At 38.0% G+C, this 22,725-nt stretch overlaps 1 protein-coding gene across 1 annotated transcript in view; it reads left to right on the top strand.

Moving 5' to 3' along the window:
* FAM174A (family with sequence similarity 174 member A) overlaps positions 1-15,377 on the top strand; it is a 29,836-nt gene extending 14,459 nt beyond the window's left edge. Inside the window, exon 3 of the mRNA XM_027656848.1 lies at positions 11,794-15,377. Coding sequence (XP_027512649.1) covers positions 11,794-11,827 — 34 coding nt within the window. The 3' untranslated portion in view covers positions 11,828-15,377. The remainder of the gene's footprint in view (positions 1-11,793) is intronic.
* Positions 15,378-22,725: the final 7,348 nt, after the last annotated feature.

The following is a 22,725-nucleotide window of genomic DNA, read 5'->3' as shown; positions in this document are numbered from 1 at the left end:
ATGTCTTAAATCTTGATTTAGTGATCCCTCCGTGGTTTATTAGTGTAGGTATGAGTGAAGATATATTGAAATCCTGTCATATGGGAATGTTGTATGCATATAGATGCAACTGTGTAGCCTAAATAAACCCTTTGAACTAAAGTGGCAGGCTGACCTAGACACAGTCACTCAGGCATGTGCAAACAGGACAGTTGTATAAGTCATGTCTTATATTTGTGGCAGATTTTTTTTTTAAGGTGAATGCATCTTTGTAACCAAGCACCTTCTATATATAGATGTCAGCTCAGACAAGTGGCAGATAATATTTTCATTTCAAATATAGATTTGATGCGAAAAAGCAATGATGGTTATGTCTCATTGCAATGTATTTAATTCCCTCTTGAGCTCTATTTGAAATAGATCCTTCTAGTTCTCAATACAGTGTACTAAGAGAAGATATAGTTTATTAACAAGCTGTGTGCATATTTAACTCCAGAATAACTGCTCTACTCACAGCTCTGCCTTGCGATGCTCTTACTATGCATTAATATTGACGCTTATTTAAATTAAACAAGCAAAGTTATCAAAGCACTTAATCATATACTTAATTCCCACAGAGGTCAACTGGATTTAACTTGATGTCTTATGTCTCTGCTTATCTTGAAGCATTTCAAATAGCAGTAATGAAATTCCAGTTTGTTTGGAAAAATCAGGTAACTATACCAGGCTACTGCAAAGCCATTCCCTGTGTAAAGTATGCAGACAGACACCATACCTTGTTTATGTCAATAAATTATGTGTTGCTTAGCAGAACTAAGTGAAACTTGACAGACCATAATGTTTTGTCTTACTCTGAAGTAGATATATTTAAATTAGTCATATGAAGAACTTGGAAATGACTTTCATATGAAGAACTTGCAAAACACTTTGACTGCACTTGTTCCTCAACAGATACTTGGAAGGTTATATGCTTCAGTGTGCCAAAAAGAGGAACACTCATTCAACTTAAAATTTGCAATTACGTATTTAATGGTAGGATGCAATATCAAAAATTCAGCTACATGATGGGTTAAACATTATTCTTTGCTTTATATTGAAGTAAAAATTGATCAGGTTTCGGTAGACAATTAAATTCTGTGATATCTTCAAAAATAAATGAATTTAATTTGCTCGAAGGTTCTTGTTTGATATGAGTCTGTGTTTAAGACAGATGGAAATCTTTACATGAATTCTGTAATGTCTGTCTCAAGTAATCTTTAATGTTACCTTAAGGGATTTTTTTTTTGGTCTTTTTCCTGATCAGAAGTCTGGTTTTCTTTTTTTTTTTTTACTGTTTTTCATTTACATAGAGTAACAATGGTCTGGGTTACACACTTTTTTTTTTAATCTTAAATCTAAACTTTTTCAGTATTGTAGTTGAGAACTGATCATGAATATTTATATAGGGTGTATTTCAAACAGAAGTTCTCTGACACTTGTTATGTTCTGTCACATCACATTGCATAGAAAGCACTTAAAATAGCTGAAGTTACAATACAAAATCAAGTGCTTAAATGTTGGAAAGTATATTTCGGATTTTCTGAGCAACCTTATTTTAGTTCTTGTCTATAAACAAAATGATATTATCAATATTGCTGACTGTATCTCATTTTTCCCCCCACAGGACTTTCCTTGCTTACTGCTGGGTGAAGAAAATAAAGACTTTAATTGTACTGTTTTCTTCACACATTGGTATGACTTAGGCCATATTCTGAATTCCAATGTTTTTCTACATAAAGAGCGACTACTTTTCTCTTGGCTTTTTTCCAAGACACCCATGCTAGTTGTGTCTTAGGCCTTCAAATGAATAAAACACCAGAAGTTCTTATTCCCATTTTGTAGTTAGGGTACTGAGACTGTGAGAGACTAAAATGTTACTGATTTCAGTGAGTTTTCCTCAGTTAAAATAGCTAGAAATTATTTTCTAGGGTGTTGAAGCATTTCACATGTTCTCTGAGCATGTGTTATTCATTTTCATGTTGTAAGAACTTTTACAGATCAGAGCCAGAATCTTCATTTGATTGACCAGCAAATGAGAACTACATAGTGAAGGACAAACTGGACAAATTTTGAGTTAAAACATGTGTTTAACATCACCTGGAAACTCAGTGGCAGAGTTTGGGCTGGAATCAGTTTCTGTAGAGCATTGTTCAGTTTTGTTTCCTTGAAATAAAACACATAGATCTTTTATCATCATGTATCCCTGGTTCATTCGCTGATTGTACTCCATCTGATGTGCTGAATGAAGCAGGGTCTTTTGGGAAGAATACTTTCTGATTATGTAATTAAGGGCTGTATTGCAGTGCACATGCACAAGGGGGCAACTTTCTTCTGCTATGATTAAAGAAAAATTGTTTGTCTTTGGAGAACTGAGCTAGTAATCAGGAGGAAAAAATAGGAGAATGAACTTAGGAACTGTTAAATTAAACTTGCAGTCGTTTTGGAAGGGGGATAATTTATTAAATATTTTTTTGAAGGAAAAGGTAGTTCTTTGAGGATAGGGGTATGAGATGATATGTTCAAGGAATAAAAACAGTCCTTTGAGTACATTTTCTACAGGTTTTGATTTACTTCATTGTCTAAGAGAAACTAATTCTGAATTTATTTGCTTTGAATAACCTGTTACAAATCTGGATCTGTGAAATGCATAAATTATCTAGAATTCAGTAGTAATTTCTTGAGGCTGACAGCAGGAATTTAGTGGTTGGCAGACCAAAAGGTTGAAGGAACCATTTATCTGCAGTTGTAAATTTTAAATTCTCACTGAGGATATACTTTACTTCTGCTTGTAGTTGATACATGTCAGCAGTCTATCTTGCTGTGTTACAGCTATGTGCTCTGCTTGCTTCCTTCCCAACCATTAGTATTTGGTTTGCTTACAAATAAATGTGACAGACCAAGAGTTTAGAAACTAAGTAAATGAAGCAGACAAGAAAATAGACAGGAAGAAGCATCATCTTCAGTTTATGGCTACAAGATGTAGAGTCCACTACCAACTGGCACAAACTTTGCATCAGGTAGGGCAAATCATGAATTATTTGCTAGTCTAAACTCTTCTGATCTTCCACTCAAGAAAAACGAGAGCAGAAGTTTTCCTTTTATTTTTTTTTTTCTAATGAAGGAGAAATAAAAGAATGTAAAAATTTCATTTAAGGGTCAATTTTAAGTAAGATATCTTTTCTGAATTAGGGAAAAATGCGTACCATCTTACCATGTAATACAAATTAGATGGTTGGGCTTGGTCTTCCTCTGCTGAAGTAGATTCTATTGAATGTATGTGTAACGAGTGTAGTTATACATGGATAAGTAATGAAATATGACAATAAGAAATGTTTATTTTTATTCTGAGTGAGGAATAACTTTCTCAATAATGCCTAAAAAACTAACTAACAGGAAGTTTATTAATGGTAGATTCTAGAGGAGACTGCTGAGCCTACCCACATCTGTGCAACACTTGGCCTGAGTTAAAAGTCAAGTTATGGGACCAGGTGGTAACCAGGGGGAAGTAGCTTCAACATATCAGTCCTGCCCCCCAACTGCCAGTGTCTGGGGCAAAAACAAGGAGAAATCAATGCACTGGATTCCCATTTGCATGTATGAGCGTAATGCTTTTTGGTCATACTGGCTTGAATGTGAACACAGACACAACACTGTAGCGGGACTGAGCCAGAGTGGCTGCAAGTGAGAAGAGCTTACAACAAACCGAGAGGTGGCATTAGACTTCCAGCACTCAGAGGTACTGAAAACACTTTGGATTCCTAAGCTACAGAAGGTACAACCAAACTCAGTTAATTTCAGCTCTGCTTGTCTTTTAGGCCACATCATCATCATGGCTAGGCTTCGCGAATGAAGATTTGGGAAGCGTTGAGCAGCAGTGTTTAGGCCACGACAGCAGGAGGAAATAGTGGATAGCCAAGAATTAAAATCACTAGTGACTTAATCCTCCTGAAAGGAAGTTGATCCCTGAAAAGGGATGTGTATACAGAAGTCCACTTTTCAGATCAACCAAAGTTTGTGAGATAATTACAATGCATGTTTACTAATACTTGGTTTAAGTAATTTCAATGTTTAACAACTTGTGTTTGTTGTTTGGTATTCAAGGTTTCCTTGGCTAAGTCTTCTTCCTTTCCTTTAATTAAACATGATTTAATTCTCCAGGGGAATAAACATTTTTTTCCCCTCATATTAAAAATTATTCCTTGATTTCCTGTTATTCTGGTGTGTAATAGCATATAAATTTTAGGGATCGTCCTTAGTAATTTCCTCGGCCACAGGGTGTCAGCACTAAGCATCAAGCCCAGAACGCTCTGTTTCAAGGAGTTCACCAGGACCTGGGGGGGAGGAATGAGGAGTACCAAACCCTCCAAAGAGCCCCAGATGCAACGGTAGGGCTCCCAATAGCTCCTTTTTCTGTTTGGAGACACAGTTCTCAACCTGAGTGTAAATTCTGATTTCAAGTTTGTTAACAAATGGAGTCTCTGACAGATGGCTACAACTTGACATTGATGCACAAAACCAATTATAATGTTAACTTTTGCTGAAAGTGGCATGAAATATTCAGGTGAAAGGACTTTTTTTTCAAGCTGCTAAGGACAGAATCAAGTAGAATGCAGGGCTACCTTCCAGTAGAATATTAGAACTAGGAGAATGAGTTTTCCAAATTCACACCAGAATTTGCTATATAGCAGAGAAAAAGTAGATGCTAGAAGTAAGTCACCATATATTTTAGGTATGAAGGATGAGGAGAACAATAATTTCCATTACACTTAGCTAAGATAGGTTTTACTTACAGAATTATATTGACCGATGTATTAAAATGAAATCATAGGATCATAGAACGGCTCAGGTTGGAAGGGACCCTGAAGATCACCTGTTCTAGCCTCCTGCCATAGACAGGGACACCTTTCACTAGACCAGGTTGCTCCAAGCCCCCTCCAGCCTTGCTTTGAACCTTCCAAGGATGGGGCATCCATAGCTTCTCTGGGCAGCCTGTGCCAGTGCCTCAGTACCCTCGCAGTCAAGAATTTCTTCCCAATATCTAATCTGAACTGACTCTCTGTCAGCTTGAAGCCATTCCCCCTTTTCCTGTCACTACATGCTCTTGTAAAAAGTTTCTCTACCTGTCTTGTGGGCCTCCTTCAAGTATTGGAAGGCCACAATTAGGTCACCCCAAAGCCTTCTCTTTTACAGGCTGAACAATCTCAATTCTCTCAGCCTTTGCTAATAGGAGAGGTACTCGATCCCTCTGATCATCTAAGTGACCCTCCTCTGGACTTACTCCGTTTTCTTCCTGTGCTGGGGACTCCAGGGCTGGAGGCAATACTGCAGGTGTACTTGAGTATGTACATACTTGACTACTCAAAGTATTCTTGAGTAAACATTATGAGTGTAATACTCAATGTATTTCAAGTATAGTTATTTTGAAATTATGACTAAAAATAACTACTCCATGACTTAAACAGTAAATGAGTAGATATTTGTCAGTAATGGGCTCAGTTGTAAGAGGTTTGTTAGCACTAAAATCTGACATGATGCCCTTTTTCCAGCTGATGGGCAGGCATGGCTGAATCTTGTCATAACAGAGTTATGTTACTGTAAGTAATGCAGTAGTCTATCCTTCATTCTACCTTCTTTTCAACCTGTTAAACTTTACTTCATATTGTAACAATGGATCTTTAATCAATCTATTTATTCATCCAGACTGCATATGAAACACACCCAACATGATTATTGTGTTTGTGAAACAAATTAAGAGAACTATGTAAAATTCAACAGACCATGTGTCAGAAATGTGGCCTTGAAGTTAAATATTTTTCACCATCTGCTGCTTTAAAAAAGCTTTTTATTCACATATGTTATAATCCTTTACTGTGTGATAATGCTTTTTTTTAATAAAAATCACCAGTATTTTTTAAGACTAGAATATGTTGTATTGATTTCTTTTGTTTGGACTGTGATAGTAAACTCAGTTTCTGGAAATAGTGTTGTAGGTGCTTTCTCATCATTCATTCATTTATGTCAAAGTAGAGAAAAATGGATGCAAAGAACTAAAATGAAATTAATCTTGCTGACATCCTAGATCAGGCTAGGAAAGTTAGAATCAGGTTTCAGTTGGGATCATGATGAGATTAGGCCTTCTGTAGCCTTATTTTTTTAAGGACAGAATGAAAGAAACTTACATGTGGTATTTTAGCTTCTGTGATCTTACATCTCAAAAAAAAGTTTTTACAGTCAAAATTGTGGAGTACATATTTTTAAAGTCCTTTTGAGTAGTGCCCAAATCAGAATGACCACATCACTGTATTTAGATTCTAGTAGTGCACTCTGCACTCCTATTTAAAAATATCCACTCTTATCTTTTAAATAATATGCTATTGTTTATAGTTTCACAATTCTTTGCAATCTAAGTTCTTTGTTGAAACTTCCTTCATTTTTTGTTTACTCTGGTTACATACATGTTTAAAACTCTCTGTTTCTTTACCAAAGTCTTTCTTTCACAATTGGAAGACCCCAAGTAACCAATATATATTTTTAGTTAGGACAAATACCTTCCAGTTCTTTTGCAAATGCTTGCAGTTAAGTTTGTTTACCTGATCTCCTACACGCCTTCTTGTGTGAACTGCTTTTATAAGTTCAGTACCGCTGCTTTTGTAAAAGTCTGTAGAAGTTTATTAAGTGATGTGTACTGGTGGTTGTGCAACTCAAGATGGAGGTAGGAATTCACTGAGGAAAATAGTAATTGATACATTAAATACCTTGAATACAACTAGTTCTCTATACAACTAGTGTACACTAGTATTCTTACTTAGTGTGCAAGTTAATATATGCTATTATTTTAATTCAGGAAGTTAGCAATTATTTTAATGTGCTTGGTTATATTTGACACCAGAATAGAATTTCTAAACGTCATTCTGATATGCAGATGATAACTACTTCTGTTACTACTCTGTAATCTGCAAATGAAAGAACTTTTGATTGTTTGTAAAGAGAAATACAACTAAACTCTCAGAAAAAGGTAGGAAATAGAATCCGATGTATCATAGAATCAAAGAATATCTTGAGTTGGAAATGACCCATAAGGATTGTTGAGTGCAATTCCCTGCACTTCACAGGATTACCTAAAACTGATCCATATGACCAAGTGCTGTAACCACTTCCCTGGGAAGCCTGTTCTAGTGACCGACTGCTGTCTCAGTGGACCTTTTCCTAATGTCCAATCTGAACCTCCCCTGATGCAGCTTCATTCCCTTTCCTCGCGTCCTGTCACTAGTCACCAGAGAGATCAGTGCCTGCCCCTCCAATTCCTGCCCTGAGTGATCTGTAGATTCCTATCAAGTCACCCTCAGCCTTCTCTTCCCCAAGCCAGGATGGGTCAAGGTAACAAAATGAAGGGACAAGAAAATAAAAGTTAAATTAGCATAGCAATATCATTGATTGCACACTGTATTTTTTGTCCAGCATTTTGAGTTTCATGACTGGTTTGAACTCTGCCTGTTTCTTCTTCGCACTGACATTCATTGTTAATCCATTTCTAAACTGTGATTTCTTCTTGTCTCTTATCCTCTCACTTCTCAGCATTTAGCTGGTCTTCAGCTTCTTGTACTCCTTAATCACTCTTATCTTTTGACCTTTGGATTCTTGACTGCCCTTCATGATCCTAAGCTAACATCTAAATGGGATATAAATGAGTAAACCGTGGGAAGCAGGTATTTTTCGGGCTCTAAAATGATCCAGTGTTGCATATAAGAAAACATTTACAATCTCACTTAATTTTGGTGAGTTGATAGACTCTGTAGTGTAATAAAAATGTGAACTAAAATGGTTTTAATACCTTTGTCCTCAAATAGACTACACTAATGACTATCATCATACATCCTTTTAAACCTCTTTAATTTTGGCCTCTCTATCCATAGGAAATATGGTTAGACTGTTTCTTGAGTACATAGAAGACACAGTTTTGCCTGAATCTAGGGGAAGCTTTGGAAATTTTGAAAATCTGTGAGACTCTTACCAATTTTTGGTTTTTTACCGGTATATGAAGCATAGGTGTAGCTGCACTTTAATGTCTTCCTTTCTGGCTACAGAGTAAATCAGGATAAAACAATGAGGGCAGGAGACAGGAAGTGACAGCTCGGGTAGAGAAAATCAAAGTTCTCGGATCCTTCAGTGCCCTTGGAGGTAGAATCCAGAGACAAAGGAGGCTGGAGAAGTGCCAGGATGAAAGATTTAGTGAAAGAGGGCAGCCCTATGTCTATAAAAATGGAAGGGGAAAATTGGAAATCAAGACTAAAGGCAAGATCGTCATAGCTGCTTAAATTTTGTTACATGAAATGCAATGTGTTCGGTGTCCCAAGGGAAAAACAAAGCAGGTAAGGAGTCCTGTAGACAATGTGTGCTGTGAATTCTGATACCAGATGTAGAACAGTCATTTTCCATCTCACTGGTTCCCATAAGATCCCTTATGGAATGCAAGAAGATTTTCCCAGGTGCATCACTGCTGACACCACCCTTCCTAATGGATTTCAGACAGGATCCAGGTGCTGCAAATGAGAGGCTGGCTATTTTATCCTTTTAGATAAAGAAAAAGACCCAAGTCATTTTGTGATTCTATGATTCTGAGTTGCAAGAAACACCAGTACTTAGGTCAGCTCCTTCTCTCAGGAGAAGAGTATCAGTTTTGTGACACATGTAGTCTTCTGAAAGAGAAATTTCCAAAGAGAAGTCTCATATCTCAGGCCATTGGCAGCTGTGTAAAATGAAGTTGTTGCTGTTTTAGGAAAAAAGTAAAAAAAGTAATGCCAGCCATGAGTAAGCCTCACATGCTTCTGTGGAATAAACATACCCTCACTGGCTGGGTATTTACAGAGTATTTCACAGTAATTGCAGCAGTGTGTTGGTTCAATGTGCTTCCATGCAGGTGAACAGTTTTTAAATAGAGCAACTGAATTCTTTGGATCTTTGTAAGAATATTAAGGATTTTAGCTGGAATTTTTATTCCTAACTGTCAGCAAGGTCACAAGCTGTCTGTATGTTCTTCGTATAGATTTATAAATATGGGAACTGTCTCAAGTATGAATATATCATGCCAAAGTCACTGAATCTTTCCATGTTAATGTATTTGTGCTATTATCAAGTCAGGAGGAATGGAATAAAGGATCTATGTTTAGAGACTGTTGAAAGTCCACACAAGTTATTGTGTACAGTTTCAAAGGAAATTACAGTGCTTACATGGAATGAAGGTATTTGGCTATGAACACATTTTCAGAATATTTAAGTTAGTAAATTTCAGAACCTGATATTTATCACTCATATCCTGTAGCTTTTAAAATATCAAGGGCTCAAACCAATATTATATTAAATATTCTCTAGAAATGTTGTTACCTTGTAGGACTTACCTGAATGTGTCATGTTCCTGATGGCCACTGAGTCAGTTCAGATCAGTTAATAATCTTATAGTCTCCATACAATTTTAAACCATAGTTCAGGAATTAGTATGGGTCAGAACAGTATGGTTGTGTTTCAAACAGATGTTTTGCATATATCAAATTTTTGTATGAAGAAAAAAATATTACTCTACTGTGATGGAAGATAAATATTCAATCAGTGGAGACACTTGTCAAAATATTTCAATGTAGGGAGCACTGTGGAGGATCCAAGTGTCAGAAATCAGTACCCATCACTACAGACTAATAGTATTAGTTTGGAAATGTTGCTAGCCAAAAATATAACCTGTTGAAGCTAAAATATTACATAGAAAATTGTTTATTTCAGCAAAACATGTTTTCTATTTTTATAAATGTTTTATACCTCTTATTTTCTTTGCAAGCAAAAATATAACTCTTTTTTCCAGTTCCTGATATGAAACAAAATTTCCAGTGTCAAATAGGCATTTGCCCTTCCATTTTAGGTCTTAATTACATTTGAAATTTCATTTGAAATATTGAGCCAAATATTCAACTGTTCTTAAAGTAATGATATGTTAGATTTCAGTCAATTTTGAAAAATAAATTTAGAGCATATTGGCATCTGCAAAATGCCTATCTTTTTCAATTTTGTCCTAATCTGAAAGAACAACAATTCTTGTAGTACTAGAAATTTCTGAAAAGCAAAACACCCTTGTATAACCTGGACAACAATTTTATTTCCCCCAAGCTCCACAAGTCTGTTTCTTTTCCATGAAGTACAAGCCTAGAGGAGGTTTTCATGACATTCAATTACTAAAGGCAAGTCTGAGGTTTTGATTGCACAAGCTTGATCCTCTGGTTCCAATAAACCTAGACATTGTTTGGCTCTGCATAGCTGAAACTAGACTTTAAGAAAATCTTCATTCCTATTTAGGCACTTAAATAGCTGATAGATTTTGAGGAAAAAATCAACTCTTATTGTGATACTGATGGTCAAATTTTTAAGAGGGAACTGAGGTAGAGGTTAAACAAACATGTCTGTCTGTAGTAAAAGAACTTTCTATTAAAACCAATTATAGTTGCTTTTGTTACAAAAACCTAGCTATAGACCTATTCATAGATAGCCATGAAGGAGTTTAAACAGGCTCCCAGATGAAAAATTAATCATTAACCATAAAATACTATAATAGAGCTGAATAAGCAGCTAAAATATGTGCTTGGCAGCAGAGATATCTGGAACTTTATTGGGGTTTTTTCACTTCTCTTTCTCTTTGCTGCATCTGCCTGTGGTGGAAGATGAGGTGACAAAATCATTACAGAAATACACAGAGCAGAGCACACAGGCAAAAGAGTTTCCTCCTTTCTCTCCCTCAGTGCTGGCCACACAGCCACCTCAGCTGTGATCATTGGGCTAGTGATTGAAAAATGGAGGAGCATACAGATGCTGGAAAACCCCGAGGATGGAAAATATGGGTATTGGCATTTCTTCCTCTGTGTGTATGTGTGTTTACATACAGAATGGGCATACTCTTTCTTATAGTTATGTTTTTTTCCTCTATCCTTGCCCCTATAATTACTTTTGCAGGCAACAAATCACTTTATAATGTATTGTTTATGCTTCCACATTTAGTGGCATTTCCTACGACTTTTGCAGATCCTGCTTAACTCATATTTTTTCACCCATTCTCTTTCTCTCCCTCCCTTCATCCCTCAAAGCATACAGCCTTCTTTGATATTAACACAAGTCTTCACCTTTCTTAGACAAAGACAATTGCATTATTCTTGAAAATATTTGGCTCTTTGACTGTGCTTTTGTACTGCTTACTCAGCAATATGCACAAAGATTCTGCTGTCATGTTATGTCTGGCACATACGTAAACCTGTACAGAAATTACATGAAAAACTTCTTGCAGAACTGTTGAAAAGGTCTGTGTTATGGTTTGTTCAGAGATAGGCAAACTAGAATGCAACTTAGAGGCTGAGAAAGAAACAGAAATTCCTTCCCTTCTGTGCCAAAAAAAGCTGATTGCATTTATCAGTTCCAGCCTTCCACAAATCCTTGTATCCTTTGATTTTTTTTTATTCATCTTTGTCACCCCAGGTTCTCTTACTGAGGCTCGGCAGTGCTCTTCTTGCTCTTTGAATGTCACCTGAAAGTGCTTACTGCTACCAAAGATTGTCTGGTATTTGAAAATTCAACCCAAGTGATGTTGCTGAGAAAGGTTGATCATACACTGCCTGTGACACAGGCCTATGAGCTACTGATTAAACTCTCTAAAAATGTCAGGTTAGTTTTGCTAGTTCATTGTGCTGATTCTTCAGACTGGCTGTGTTCTGATGAGCTTCTCCCTTTTTTCTCCTGTCATTTCAGGATGGCACCCTCAGCAAATTCACAGACAACATGAAGCTGAGAGGGAGTATTGATCTGCTGGAAGGCAGGAAGCCTCTGCTGAAGGATTGGACAGGTTGGATCAATGACCTGAGGCCAATTGCATGAGGTTCAACAAGACCAAGTGCCGGGTCCTGCCCTTGGGTCAGAACAACCCTGGGCAGTGCTACAGGCTGGGGACAGAGTGGCTGGAAAGCTGCCCAGGGGAAAAGGACCTGGGGGTGCTGGACCAGAGCCAGCTGGACATGAGCCAGCATGTGCCCAGGTGGCCAAGAACGCCAATGGCATCCTGCTTGGATCAGAAATAGTATGGCCAGCAGGAAAGGGATTGTCCCCCTGTACTGGGCACTTTTGAGGCCACACCTCAGGTGCTTTGTTCATTTTTGGGCCCCTCCAGGCCAGAAAGACCCTGAGGTGCTGGAGCAAGTCCAGAGAAGGCCAGTGGAGCTGGGTAAGGGTCTGAGCACAAGTCTGATGAGGAGCAGGTGAGGGATCTGGGGTTTAGCTTGGAGAAAAGGAGGCTCAGGGGAGGCGTCATCACACTGTACAACTACATGACAGGAGGTTGTTGCCAGGTGGAGGTTGGTCTCTTCTCCCAGATTACAAGTGACAGGATGAGAGAGAGGAAGTGGCCTCAAGTGGCCTCTCTGCACCAGGAAGATTTAGACTGGATATTAGGAGAATTTTTTTCACTGAAAGTGTTGTCAAGCATTGAATTAAGCTGCCTGGGGAAGTGGTGGAGTCACCATGCCTGGAAGCATTCAAAATATGTGTGGATGCGACACTTGAAGACATGGTTTAATGCTGAGCACGGTGGTGGTGCTGGGTTAATGGTTGGACTTAATGATTTTAAAGGTCTTTTCCAACCTTAACAAATTTATGATTCCATGGTATGGAATAGTTCCACAATAACAGAGGAAAAAATTGTTAGTCAGGTAGCAGAAATTAAGGTGCCAGGACACAAGTTATTGACAAATAGATCAGAAGAAATGTCCAACATTAGTGGACTACTGTCTACCCCTATTGCAAAGTCTTTAAGATTGTAGAAGTGAATATAGACTAAACTTTGTCCTGGAATGTGCTCTAATAAATGTTTGTTTCATCTTGAGGATGAAGCAAGCATACTCCTGTTGAAATTAAAAAACAAAACAAAACAAACAAACAAAAAAAGGCAGGAAAAAAAAACAGCCAAAAAAAGCCCTCAAAAACAGCAACTCTGTATACTGATGTAGTAAAGAATGGGATAGGAAGATAAGAAATGTATACTATAATTTCACAGTTTAAAAATCATTAGAGTTTTACTGAAAAGGACTAAACATTCATCAGTTTGAAAGGGTGCCTGATTGCCTAAATTGCATGTACAAGCTTTCTTACAGCCTTCAGATACATAAAATTTCAATAGCATACATTTCTGCAAAGTTTCATGAATTAGCTGTTCTGAATGCTAGCTTCTCAATCAAGAGGGAAAAAACTCTGCTCCAAACTCATTTTGGAATAGGTCGAAGACCTGAAAGTCTGTTCAAACCTTTAGAAGACTGTATTTATAGAAGGGATGGACAAATATTCAGTTTGCAAGAGATGTGATATTATTTCTGCTTACAGTGTTTTATTCCCCTCTGACACAGAGTAGTTTATCACTTCATATAGAATCATAGAATATGCTGAGTTGGAAGGAACCCATCCAGGATCACTGAGTTCAACTCCTGTTCCTGCACAGAACCATTCCCAAGAGTTCTGTGCCTGAGAGCATTCTCCAAATGCTTCTTGAACGCAGACAGACTTGGTGCTGTGATTGCTTCCCTGGGGAGCCTGCTGTGTATGATTTATGATTAAGTGGGGGGGAGAAGAGGATGGATGGATGGATGGGTGGATGTTAGTTTGAACTACCCCATACTGGAGTAGGAGTGTTTACCTGACTGTTCTCTGTCAAGAGTTGAGGGAAAAGTGAACAATTTGGAATGGAAATGTTTCCAGCTAGCAGAATTAATCTCTGAAGATATGATGCAAGAATTTCGTAGTCTTTTGCATGACAAAATAAGTACATGTCTGTATAGCAGCTCAATTTCACCAGGTCAGGTCTACCTGTGAGTTTGCAGAGATATTTTTTTTGTGCTTGCATGATACACCGATCTGCAGCACAGCTTGTAGGTTCAGATCCAAAATCTGTAAAATATGATCAAATGCTTTGGGACAGAGGTCAGACATTAAATAATCATATTGTTCTTTTACCTCACAATAGTTTCAGATATTGTCAGTGCTTTTTATAACTCTGAAACATGTGATCAAAACTAAGAGGTAGGACAGGAATATTTGTACTTTGGACATTTTTCTTCAGTTTTCTTTTTTTTTCTGATTCATGTGTTCAGACACTCATACAGCCTCACCTTCCTAAGTGTTTTTGCTCTCTGAAATGAACATTGCTGACTGCATAGGTGAGATGCAGATTGTGAACTCTATGTAGTAAACTGTATTTATGCTTTGGTTGCTGGGTCGCAAGGCACATACTTGTGATGTCAAAAGTAATGACAGGACTTATTGGCAATGCCTGCAGCAAGCTTACAGTCTAAGAAAAATGGACGGATTTTTGTCAGTTGCTGCAACTGGTTTGGCAAAGATAAATCACACATACTTTCTGAATTACCTTTGTTTCACTAGGCAATACTCCTTTTACTGAATTTTTCATGATGAGCAAAATAATGTGTCTTTAATTTTTTATTATTTTCCAGATCTTTCTTTTTCTTTGTTGATTTTGTAAAGCAGCTACTCGGTTTATAAGATATCCATCCACATAATGGCCTTTTATGCTTTCTTAAGGTTTAAGCACTTTTTATATCTGCTCTTCATTGTCCTCAGCTTGGCCTGCTTTAAGCTGGACCCCTAGGGAGCAAAGTGCTTTATAAGCAATCTTTTTTAGTATTCAATTCCTTATCATATGTCCCCTTTAGGACTTCATTTTATATTTCTCTCCAGCAGAAAATAGTAATAGATTCTGTAAATCTCCTTTTATAATATCTTCTATTTATTGCACACATCTAATGGAGCTGCATGTCATACTCCAGTTACTTTAGAGCACGTGTTTAATAACCTGCTATATATTAGAAAACAAACATTGATCTAAGAGCCTTTGCTCTTCACCATTGTAGTTAGCTACATTAGTAAAGCAGAAAATGCTCTTTTATGTGAGCACATGTTCAAAATTGGACAGGTATGATAAATATTACTGTGTTAATAAAAATCCCACACAGAAGCAGCTCTGTAGCATTTAACATCCTGCTTTACAGAGGCTGCTGAGCTTTTTGGGCTGAAAGTCAGCTTGAAGAAGACAGAAGTTTTGTATCAACCTGCACATCAGGAAGTCTTCCATCATCCTCATATCACCATTGGCAAATCAGAGCTCAAATCAGTCCAACAGTTTAATTACCTGGGAAGCATCGTCTCCTCGGACGGTGAGATTGACAAAGAGATAGACAACAGGTTAGCAAAGGCATATAGTGCTTTTGGAAAACTCCACAAAAGAGCTTGGCGAAATAAACACATGAAGAAAAGTACAAAGATCAGTGTTTACAGAGCCATTGTACTGTCTACTCTTTTGTATGGTCTGGATCCCTTTCCCCACCCACGACGTGGGGCGGCCCAGTTCTAGTTCCGTTTCCATCTGAAGAACCATTGCGATGCTTTGAAGGATGGGGAAAGGGAACTCCAGGGGTTTCTCAGGGGTCTTTTCAGGCCCTGAGCCTGGAGGGGAGAGGTGCTCCTCCCTCCCCCCCCCCCACACGTGGCCCCATGGCCGGCACAGAGACAGGACACCGGGCGTGGAGAGGAGGCAAGAGAGCGTTTACTGTTGGGGATGCTACATTTATAGGGTTTAGGAGGATTCACAGAGTAACCAATTAGAAGTCTCAAGGGGCTTACAGGAACACCCAATCACAGGAAGGAGTTAACAAAAGCCAATGGGAAACACCTCAGGATACCTTCCTAGGACATTCCTGCATGGATAACATGGAGGGTGCTGGGAAGAAGAAGCATGTGTTTGCAAAGAGACCACCAAAAGCCATTTTAAAACCTGTTTAAACCACAGTTTTCCCATATAATGCAGGTTTAGTGCTACAGTATGGGTCTGAATCATGGGTCATTTACCACCACCACCTGTGACTCTTAGAACACTTCCATCAACGCTGTCTCCGCACAATCCTAAATATCCACTGGTCAGATTATGTGACCAACACATCTGTTCTAGAACAAGCAGCAGTCACAAGTATTGAGGCCATGTTGCTGAGAACACAGCTGCGTTTGGCAGGGCATGCCTCCAGGATGAAGGACCACCGCTTCCGTAAGATCTTGCTCTATGGTGAACTTGCCACTGGCTGCCACAAGAGAGGAACCCCAAAGAGGAGATACAAGGACTCCCTGAAACAACATCTCATCCTTGGCCATATTGATCTTCATCATTGGTCTACTCTGGACTCCAGTTGGGAGGTCTGGAGACACACTATCCATAATGCTGCTGCTTGTTTTGAGAACACATGCAGGATCACTCTTGAGGAGAAAAGACAATGTAGAAAGAACCATGTCCTGTCGATACCATCCAAGGAGTCTTTCTGCTGTGCCTTTTGCAACCGGACCTGTCTATCTGGCATTGGGCTTTTTAGCCACCAGTGCACTTGTAGCAAGTGTAGGTAGAGTCCTTCCCAAATCTTTGTTCATGAAGTCTAGCCATGATGATGATGAATAAAAATCCTTAGTGTCCCAGCATTCTTTTCTGTCCGTAGCTGTTTTTAACAATGGAATAAGTCATTGCTTACTTTGTGTGTCTTGGAAAAGGGTAGTTTTGTGAGCATTTTGAGGTAAGCAGGACTGTAGTATTTATGAACAATCTACTTTCACAAATCCTGCAATTTAATGAGAAATCTCATGTAGTGACTACAAGGATTTGGAGAAAATCAATGTCTTCCAAATAATTAGCTTATCCATACATAACCATTCCCCCTCTTCCCATTCTTAGTTATATTACCTAAACACAGACATACACACACACTACAGCATTAATTCAGTAGCTTTCTGTGTGAATATGCAACAGGAATTAAAACTGCATAAGAAACCTATGTATTTCACTGAGCTATAATTTCCACTTTTTTCTATTTCTTATCAAACAAATAAACTGGCAGCCCATTTCATATAGAATAAGGCACTCCTGTGTTCCACATCCACTAAAAGCTTTGTCTACTTGTTTGGTGTCTAATGAAGATAGAAAAATATCTATATTCTGCCAAATTTGTATTTTACTTTCTGTTCCTGAGCATTTAGTATGAGGAGGATTCAACAGGACAGAATAAGAAAAGGACAAGAAAAGACCAAGGTCCTCCATTAACTTTAGCCTTGCAGATAATAACAATTCTTTACTCCCCTGAAGAACACCTTTTTTTTTTTAAAATTACTTTTTGTTACATTATGTATTTTAAATTATTTAAATTATTTTTATGTATTGTTTTTATGTTTGATAGAATCCTATTCCTAAGTGTTCTTAGTTGTTTGCAAATCGCACCTTTTTCAGACATCTTTTATTTTAATAGCAAATACCATAAAGCTACATAATGTCTGTCATGCAATTTCGTGATGCAAAAAAACCATTCCTGGTAGAATGAAACATCATAAACTGTACAAAAAGATTATCTCCGGTTTTCTTTGGCTCTCAACTTGATTACACTGTATTGCAATGGAAATTTTGTTGTAGATAAGTTTCTGCTTTTAGCCTGTCTTTCTAAGGGAACAAATGTCATGACCACATTATCTGCAAGAGAACAAAAGTCTTCCTGCTAACCTCTCCTAATAATAAAAGATGCTGGCCCATTTCATCTAGATGTGGCAGACAGAGAGGGAGATCTCAGAGGCATTATCTTCCTATACATTACAGATAGAAGGAAAAAAGTGGGAGTCGGATAGAGAAGAGAGACCTTAGAATTGTGCAGGAGTGGCACATTGGAAAACAGAAAGTGCTACTGAATATGGAGTTGGTTTATTTCACCAAATTAGCAGTGCGTTTTCCTATAAAACTGCCAAAGCTGCCATTATGTATGTACAAACCCTCTCTTGAAGAAATTGGGAAAAAATATTGTGCACAGCAGCTATGTTGACTTTTGTAAGCACAGCAGGTATGCAGACCTTCGAAGACAGTTTTATTCATGTGAAACTGTTAGGCTTCCTAGTCCTGTCATTTTAGGTTTTGTGTATGATTAAAAACAACTTTTCAGTTCCAAAATAATTTCAAATTATAATTTCGTGTATACATGGAGTTTTAAATTATTTTCTTTTAGATCCATACTTCCAATGTAATTATTGTTCAGTAAAGAAGATTCTTAAGAAGCGGAAACAAATTTTAGTTACTTTAATAATTCACTGTGCTGTGGTCTGAAACAAACATCAGACTTTTTGCAAAGGCCCATATCTAACAACTACACAGGGATTGTTTATCTAGAATGAGAGATGTTTATTCAAAGAAAATGTATGAATGTGATAACAGACTGTGCTCTTTGTAGGCAATCTGACGTGGCAGTAGAATAATTTAGTTCTGATGTATTAACCATAAAATTTGGCTACATACAATAGAATATATTGTAGGTACAGTAATATACAATGTTAGCAGCATTGCATGAGACTGTAAAATAGACTAGATTGGAATAGTTCAGTTGGAAGGGATCTGTAATGACAATCTGGTCCAACTGCCTGACCAATTCAGGGTTGACCAAAAGTTAAAGGCATTATGCAAATGCCTTTTAAACACTGACAGGCTTGGGACAGTGACCACCTCCCTAGGAAGCTGAAACTGCCTGTCTACACACACTCTACAGATCACACTGACTACAGGTCACACTCAGCATTTAATGTTTACTTTACAGCTGGTCTAGATTTTCTTCCCTTTTTCTGTCCAGTCTTGCTTTTTTCCAATCTTTTATTTAGTTATCTCATTTTTTTTCCTGAATTGGTAGGTGATGGAGTTTCGGTCACTCTCCTGGTACAGTTTTCCAGTGCCAGCTGGCACTTCTAGGAAATGCTGTGTTCATGGTGGACTTTGCCCAATTTCACTTTCCAACCACTTCATGTTACTATGAATTTCCCTTAAAAACTTAAAATCCTCACATAATCAATGATCTTCTCCATGTCCAACATACTTGTCAAGTTATTTCAAAACCCTTTTTAGAGAAATTGAGTAGACTAAACTTTAATAACTTAATTTTTTTCCCAATTCTTTTACTACATTTGGAGTTTTTTGTTTGAAATCTTTTTGTTATTTCTACTTCATCAGAAAATGTAGATGCCAGAAATGGAAACAATGTCAGTTTACAGAGGTAAAACTACATTTCTCCCTTTTCTTGTTACACCAAGTGTTCATGTTGAGTCCTTTACCTCTGACAGTCCTCTAGTTTCCAAAAAATTTATCTCTCACACTACTTATATTGTCATTTATTTGTACTTGCTTTGACTCCCTTGCCTGCCCCACAGGTCCCTGAGTTGCAGGCTAGTCCAGCTTGAAGTTTGCTGGTGATAACATGTGCACCCCATGCCCACCAGTTTTGGGGAGGACCCTGACATTCACACCCCAGCAACAGACACCACACCATAGCATAACAGGCTATGACTGGTTAATCATTTGGCTGTTCAGAACTAAATTTTATTTAATCTAAAAGTATTATTAACAAAAATAATGCAGTATGACTTTCTTAAAATGCTTTAACTATCTTCGATTTCACTAAGCATATGCTTAGGTAAAAAAAAAACAGTTTTAAAAGAACTGATAGTAGAAAATTCTAGTTAAACATATTTATAACAGATTACTGGAAAAAATAATGATTTCCGTCTTCATTTAGTTTTTCCAACATAAGGCAGAAAGAAAAAGGGAAGAAAATAGTCAGATCTAGCAGATCCAGAAGAGGAAAAACAAGCCCTGATAAAGACACAAGCCTTCACTTTCGCTTTAATTTTTCAGGTTCGTGGCGGTCTTTCAGAAGGCCTTTCCTTTGCAGATTTCCTTTCCCTCCCTTCCTTTGTAATTTCCTTTGTACACATGGCTAATAAACACAACCTGGGCTGTTTTTCAGCACTCTTCTATGTTGCACAGCCTTCATCCTTTCACTTAAACATATTTTACCTCCTAAACAGATTAGCAAGCTATCTACTGGAATCAGTTTTGAGTCCATTCTAACTCCTACACTGGGTCTGAGAATTTTCTGAAACAGAGTTTCTGGTCTCCTAAAATTGCCTATGAAGATTTTAATGGTATGTCAGAGTAGCTTTTTGAGTTTTATTATTTAAATACTACCTGGCACTGCTCAATTCATAGCATAGATTAAGTTCTGCTGAAATTCCCAGTACCATCTATCAATAAGATAATGGGTGGAGTGTAGGAGCCAACACCTGGTAGTCTTCAGGCATTTCCGCCAAACATTAGCTATCAAAAGCTTAATGCCATGAGCTAGTGTCCTCACAGAGCACAAGTTTGAGAGGAATTTGCCCGGCTTGGAGGAAACAAGAATTTGTCTTTACTCCTCAGGACCAACTCTGCCATCAGAGCTGACCCTGCTGTGGTCAGGGCTGGGCTAGAGATGTCCTGAGGCCTCTTCTAGCCTGAATTACCTGCCCTGTGTGTGGGCTTGTGGTACATTGGTTCTAAACCACCTTCTAGCTCATTTGTCTGAGCATAAAGCCTCGTGGCTGCAGATGTGGTTGAATAAAGCCTCCCCAGCAGTGCTTAGGTCTCAAAACATCTCTTACGTCTTTACTTCCTGCCTTGTTTTACAGCTCTTCCGTAAGTTGGTTCTGCTTCTTCTAACATGGGCTATTCTGACACTAATGTGTTCACTGTGTTTTTCTACCTCGTTTTATTCGTATCTTAAAAAAAAAAAATCTGTGAAGCAAAACCAAAATTCTAGGCTGAACTTCTACGACATCATAGGCTATTTCTACTCTCATGTAACAAACGCCAATAAACAGAAAAAAGAGATGATTTTTTTCCCCTGAAAGATAGTCTTCAAATGTTTTCCTTTAATAATTTTCTGTATAACTATCACTAAGTTTATCTCTGCATAAGTCTAATTAGTCATAGATGTTCACCAGCCAATGATTTTCACTTCATTTGCTCTGAGTACATATCTACCCTATGTAAATTTTATGCTTTTTAATATAGTGTGATTTTTATTGTTGAAAACATCTAAGTTTTCTGCAAAGAAATGCAAATAAACCATAACTTTAAAAGATGTGATTCAACCAATTTCTCTTGAGAGCAAAATTTTTGTTTTATAACCCAATATTTACTTATGGATTGGTTATTTAAATTATTAGATATTAGTTATATAGATTAATCTTTGTACTTAGCTCCTTGCCTCTGTTCCAAAACCAGACAGAATCCCTTCACACCTTACAATACTCCTAACTTTAATGGGAAAATAAAATTTTTACTAAAGAGTCTGGTGATGCCTTAAGGTCCTTTTAGTTTTTTGATTTTTCTAATTTTTATAAGTCTTATAAATAGCAATATAGCAGAAGTAGATTTTAGAAGCAGTGGCATTTATTGCTTTACCCTTTCCCTTACCCTTAGCACAGTAACTACACACATTCTCCAACCCTTTTACCCCAACTCCCCACATCAATACCCCTGAATTCCATTAAGATGTTTAGTCTCTTGTCAAGATAGGCCTATTCCGTTTAAAGAACACTTGTACTCTGGCCTAAACTGCAAGATACAGTCAAGAAGTGGGTAACCGTGTGCCCTTTGTGCTCCAAGGAAGACCAAGTGATGAAGTAGGTGGTCTTGAAAAGACCCCAGCCACAATTCCCCGGGAGCTGGCTGGGGTGGACCAGGGCAAAAGCCAGAGTGTGGAAAAATCTGGGATTGGACAAACAATATTATAAATTGTAATATCTGAGGCAGAAGGGGCACGCGTGTTTTGTAACTTCTGTACCTGGGAGGCACGATTAAATCCTTTTCTTATCTCACCTCTAATTAAATTGCTCTGGAGGTTTTTTTCCTCAGCTCCTTAGGCATCACTACCTCAACTTAAGTTCTCAAAAAATCCCTATATCACAGTTTTCCAGCTTTGTATGACAGAAGCCCACTCCAAAAGTCAGTTTACTTGGATTAAATTAATATCTCCTGATTTGCAGTTTAAATAGCAAATTAAATTACATTTCATTAAGTTACAGCACACCCATTGTGGATATTTAAGTAAAAATACTGTTGAATCACAGAGTCACAGAATGGGTCAAATTGGAAGGGACTGCAGTGGTCATCTGGTTCAACCTCCCTGCTCAAGCAAGGTTGTTGCAGAGCATGTGGCACAGGATTATGTCCAGACAGTTCTTGAACATCTCCAGTGAGGGATACTTGCACAACATCTCTGGGCAATCTGTTCCAGTGTATCGTCGTTGCACAGTAAAGTAGTTCTTCCTCATGTTCGAGTGGAACTTCCTGTGCATCATTTTCTGCCCACTGCATCTTGTTCTCATGGTTGGAATCACTGAGCAGAGCCCAGCTCCATCCTCTTGACCTCTACCTTTAGGTATTCATACGCATTCATTCTTCTTGAGGTGACTGAGGCCCAGCACCCTCAGCCTTTCCTAATAAAAGAGGTTCTCCAGACCCTTGACCAGCTTGGTAGCTCTCCACTGGACCTGCTCCACAAGCTCCATGTCTCTCTTGTACTGGGAGCCTAGAACTGGACACATCCAAATGTGGCCTCACCAGGGCTGAGTAGAGGGGCAGGATCCTTTTCTTCAGAACTGCTATTAAAAATGTGTGCTGTATAGTATTTTCTCTACGAATTCAGGGGAAAGATGTTTGTTTTGGTTTGGTTTCGCTAGGAACAATAAAAGAAAGTTGTTAAAATGTAGCAGGTCATCGTCCAAAAGACAGCAGAAAAATTG

This window comes from Corapipo altera, unplaced genomic scaffold (genome assembly GCF_003945725.1).
Source record: "Corapipo altera isolate COAL_440 unplaced genomic scaffold, ASM394572v1 61281, whole genome shotgun sequence".
In the NCBI taxonomy this organism is placed as follows: Eukaryota; Metazoa; Chordata; class Aves; order Passeriformes; family Pipridae; genus Corapipo; species Corapipo altera.
The sequence above is the reverse complement of the archived record's forward strand: the minus strand, read 5'-3'. Positions and strand labels throughout refer to the sequence as shown.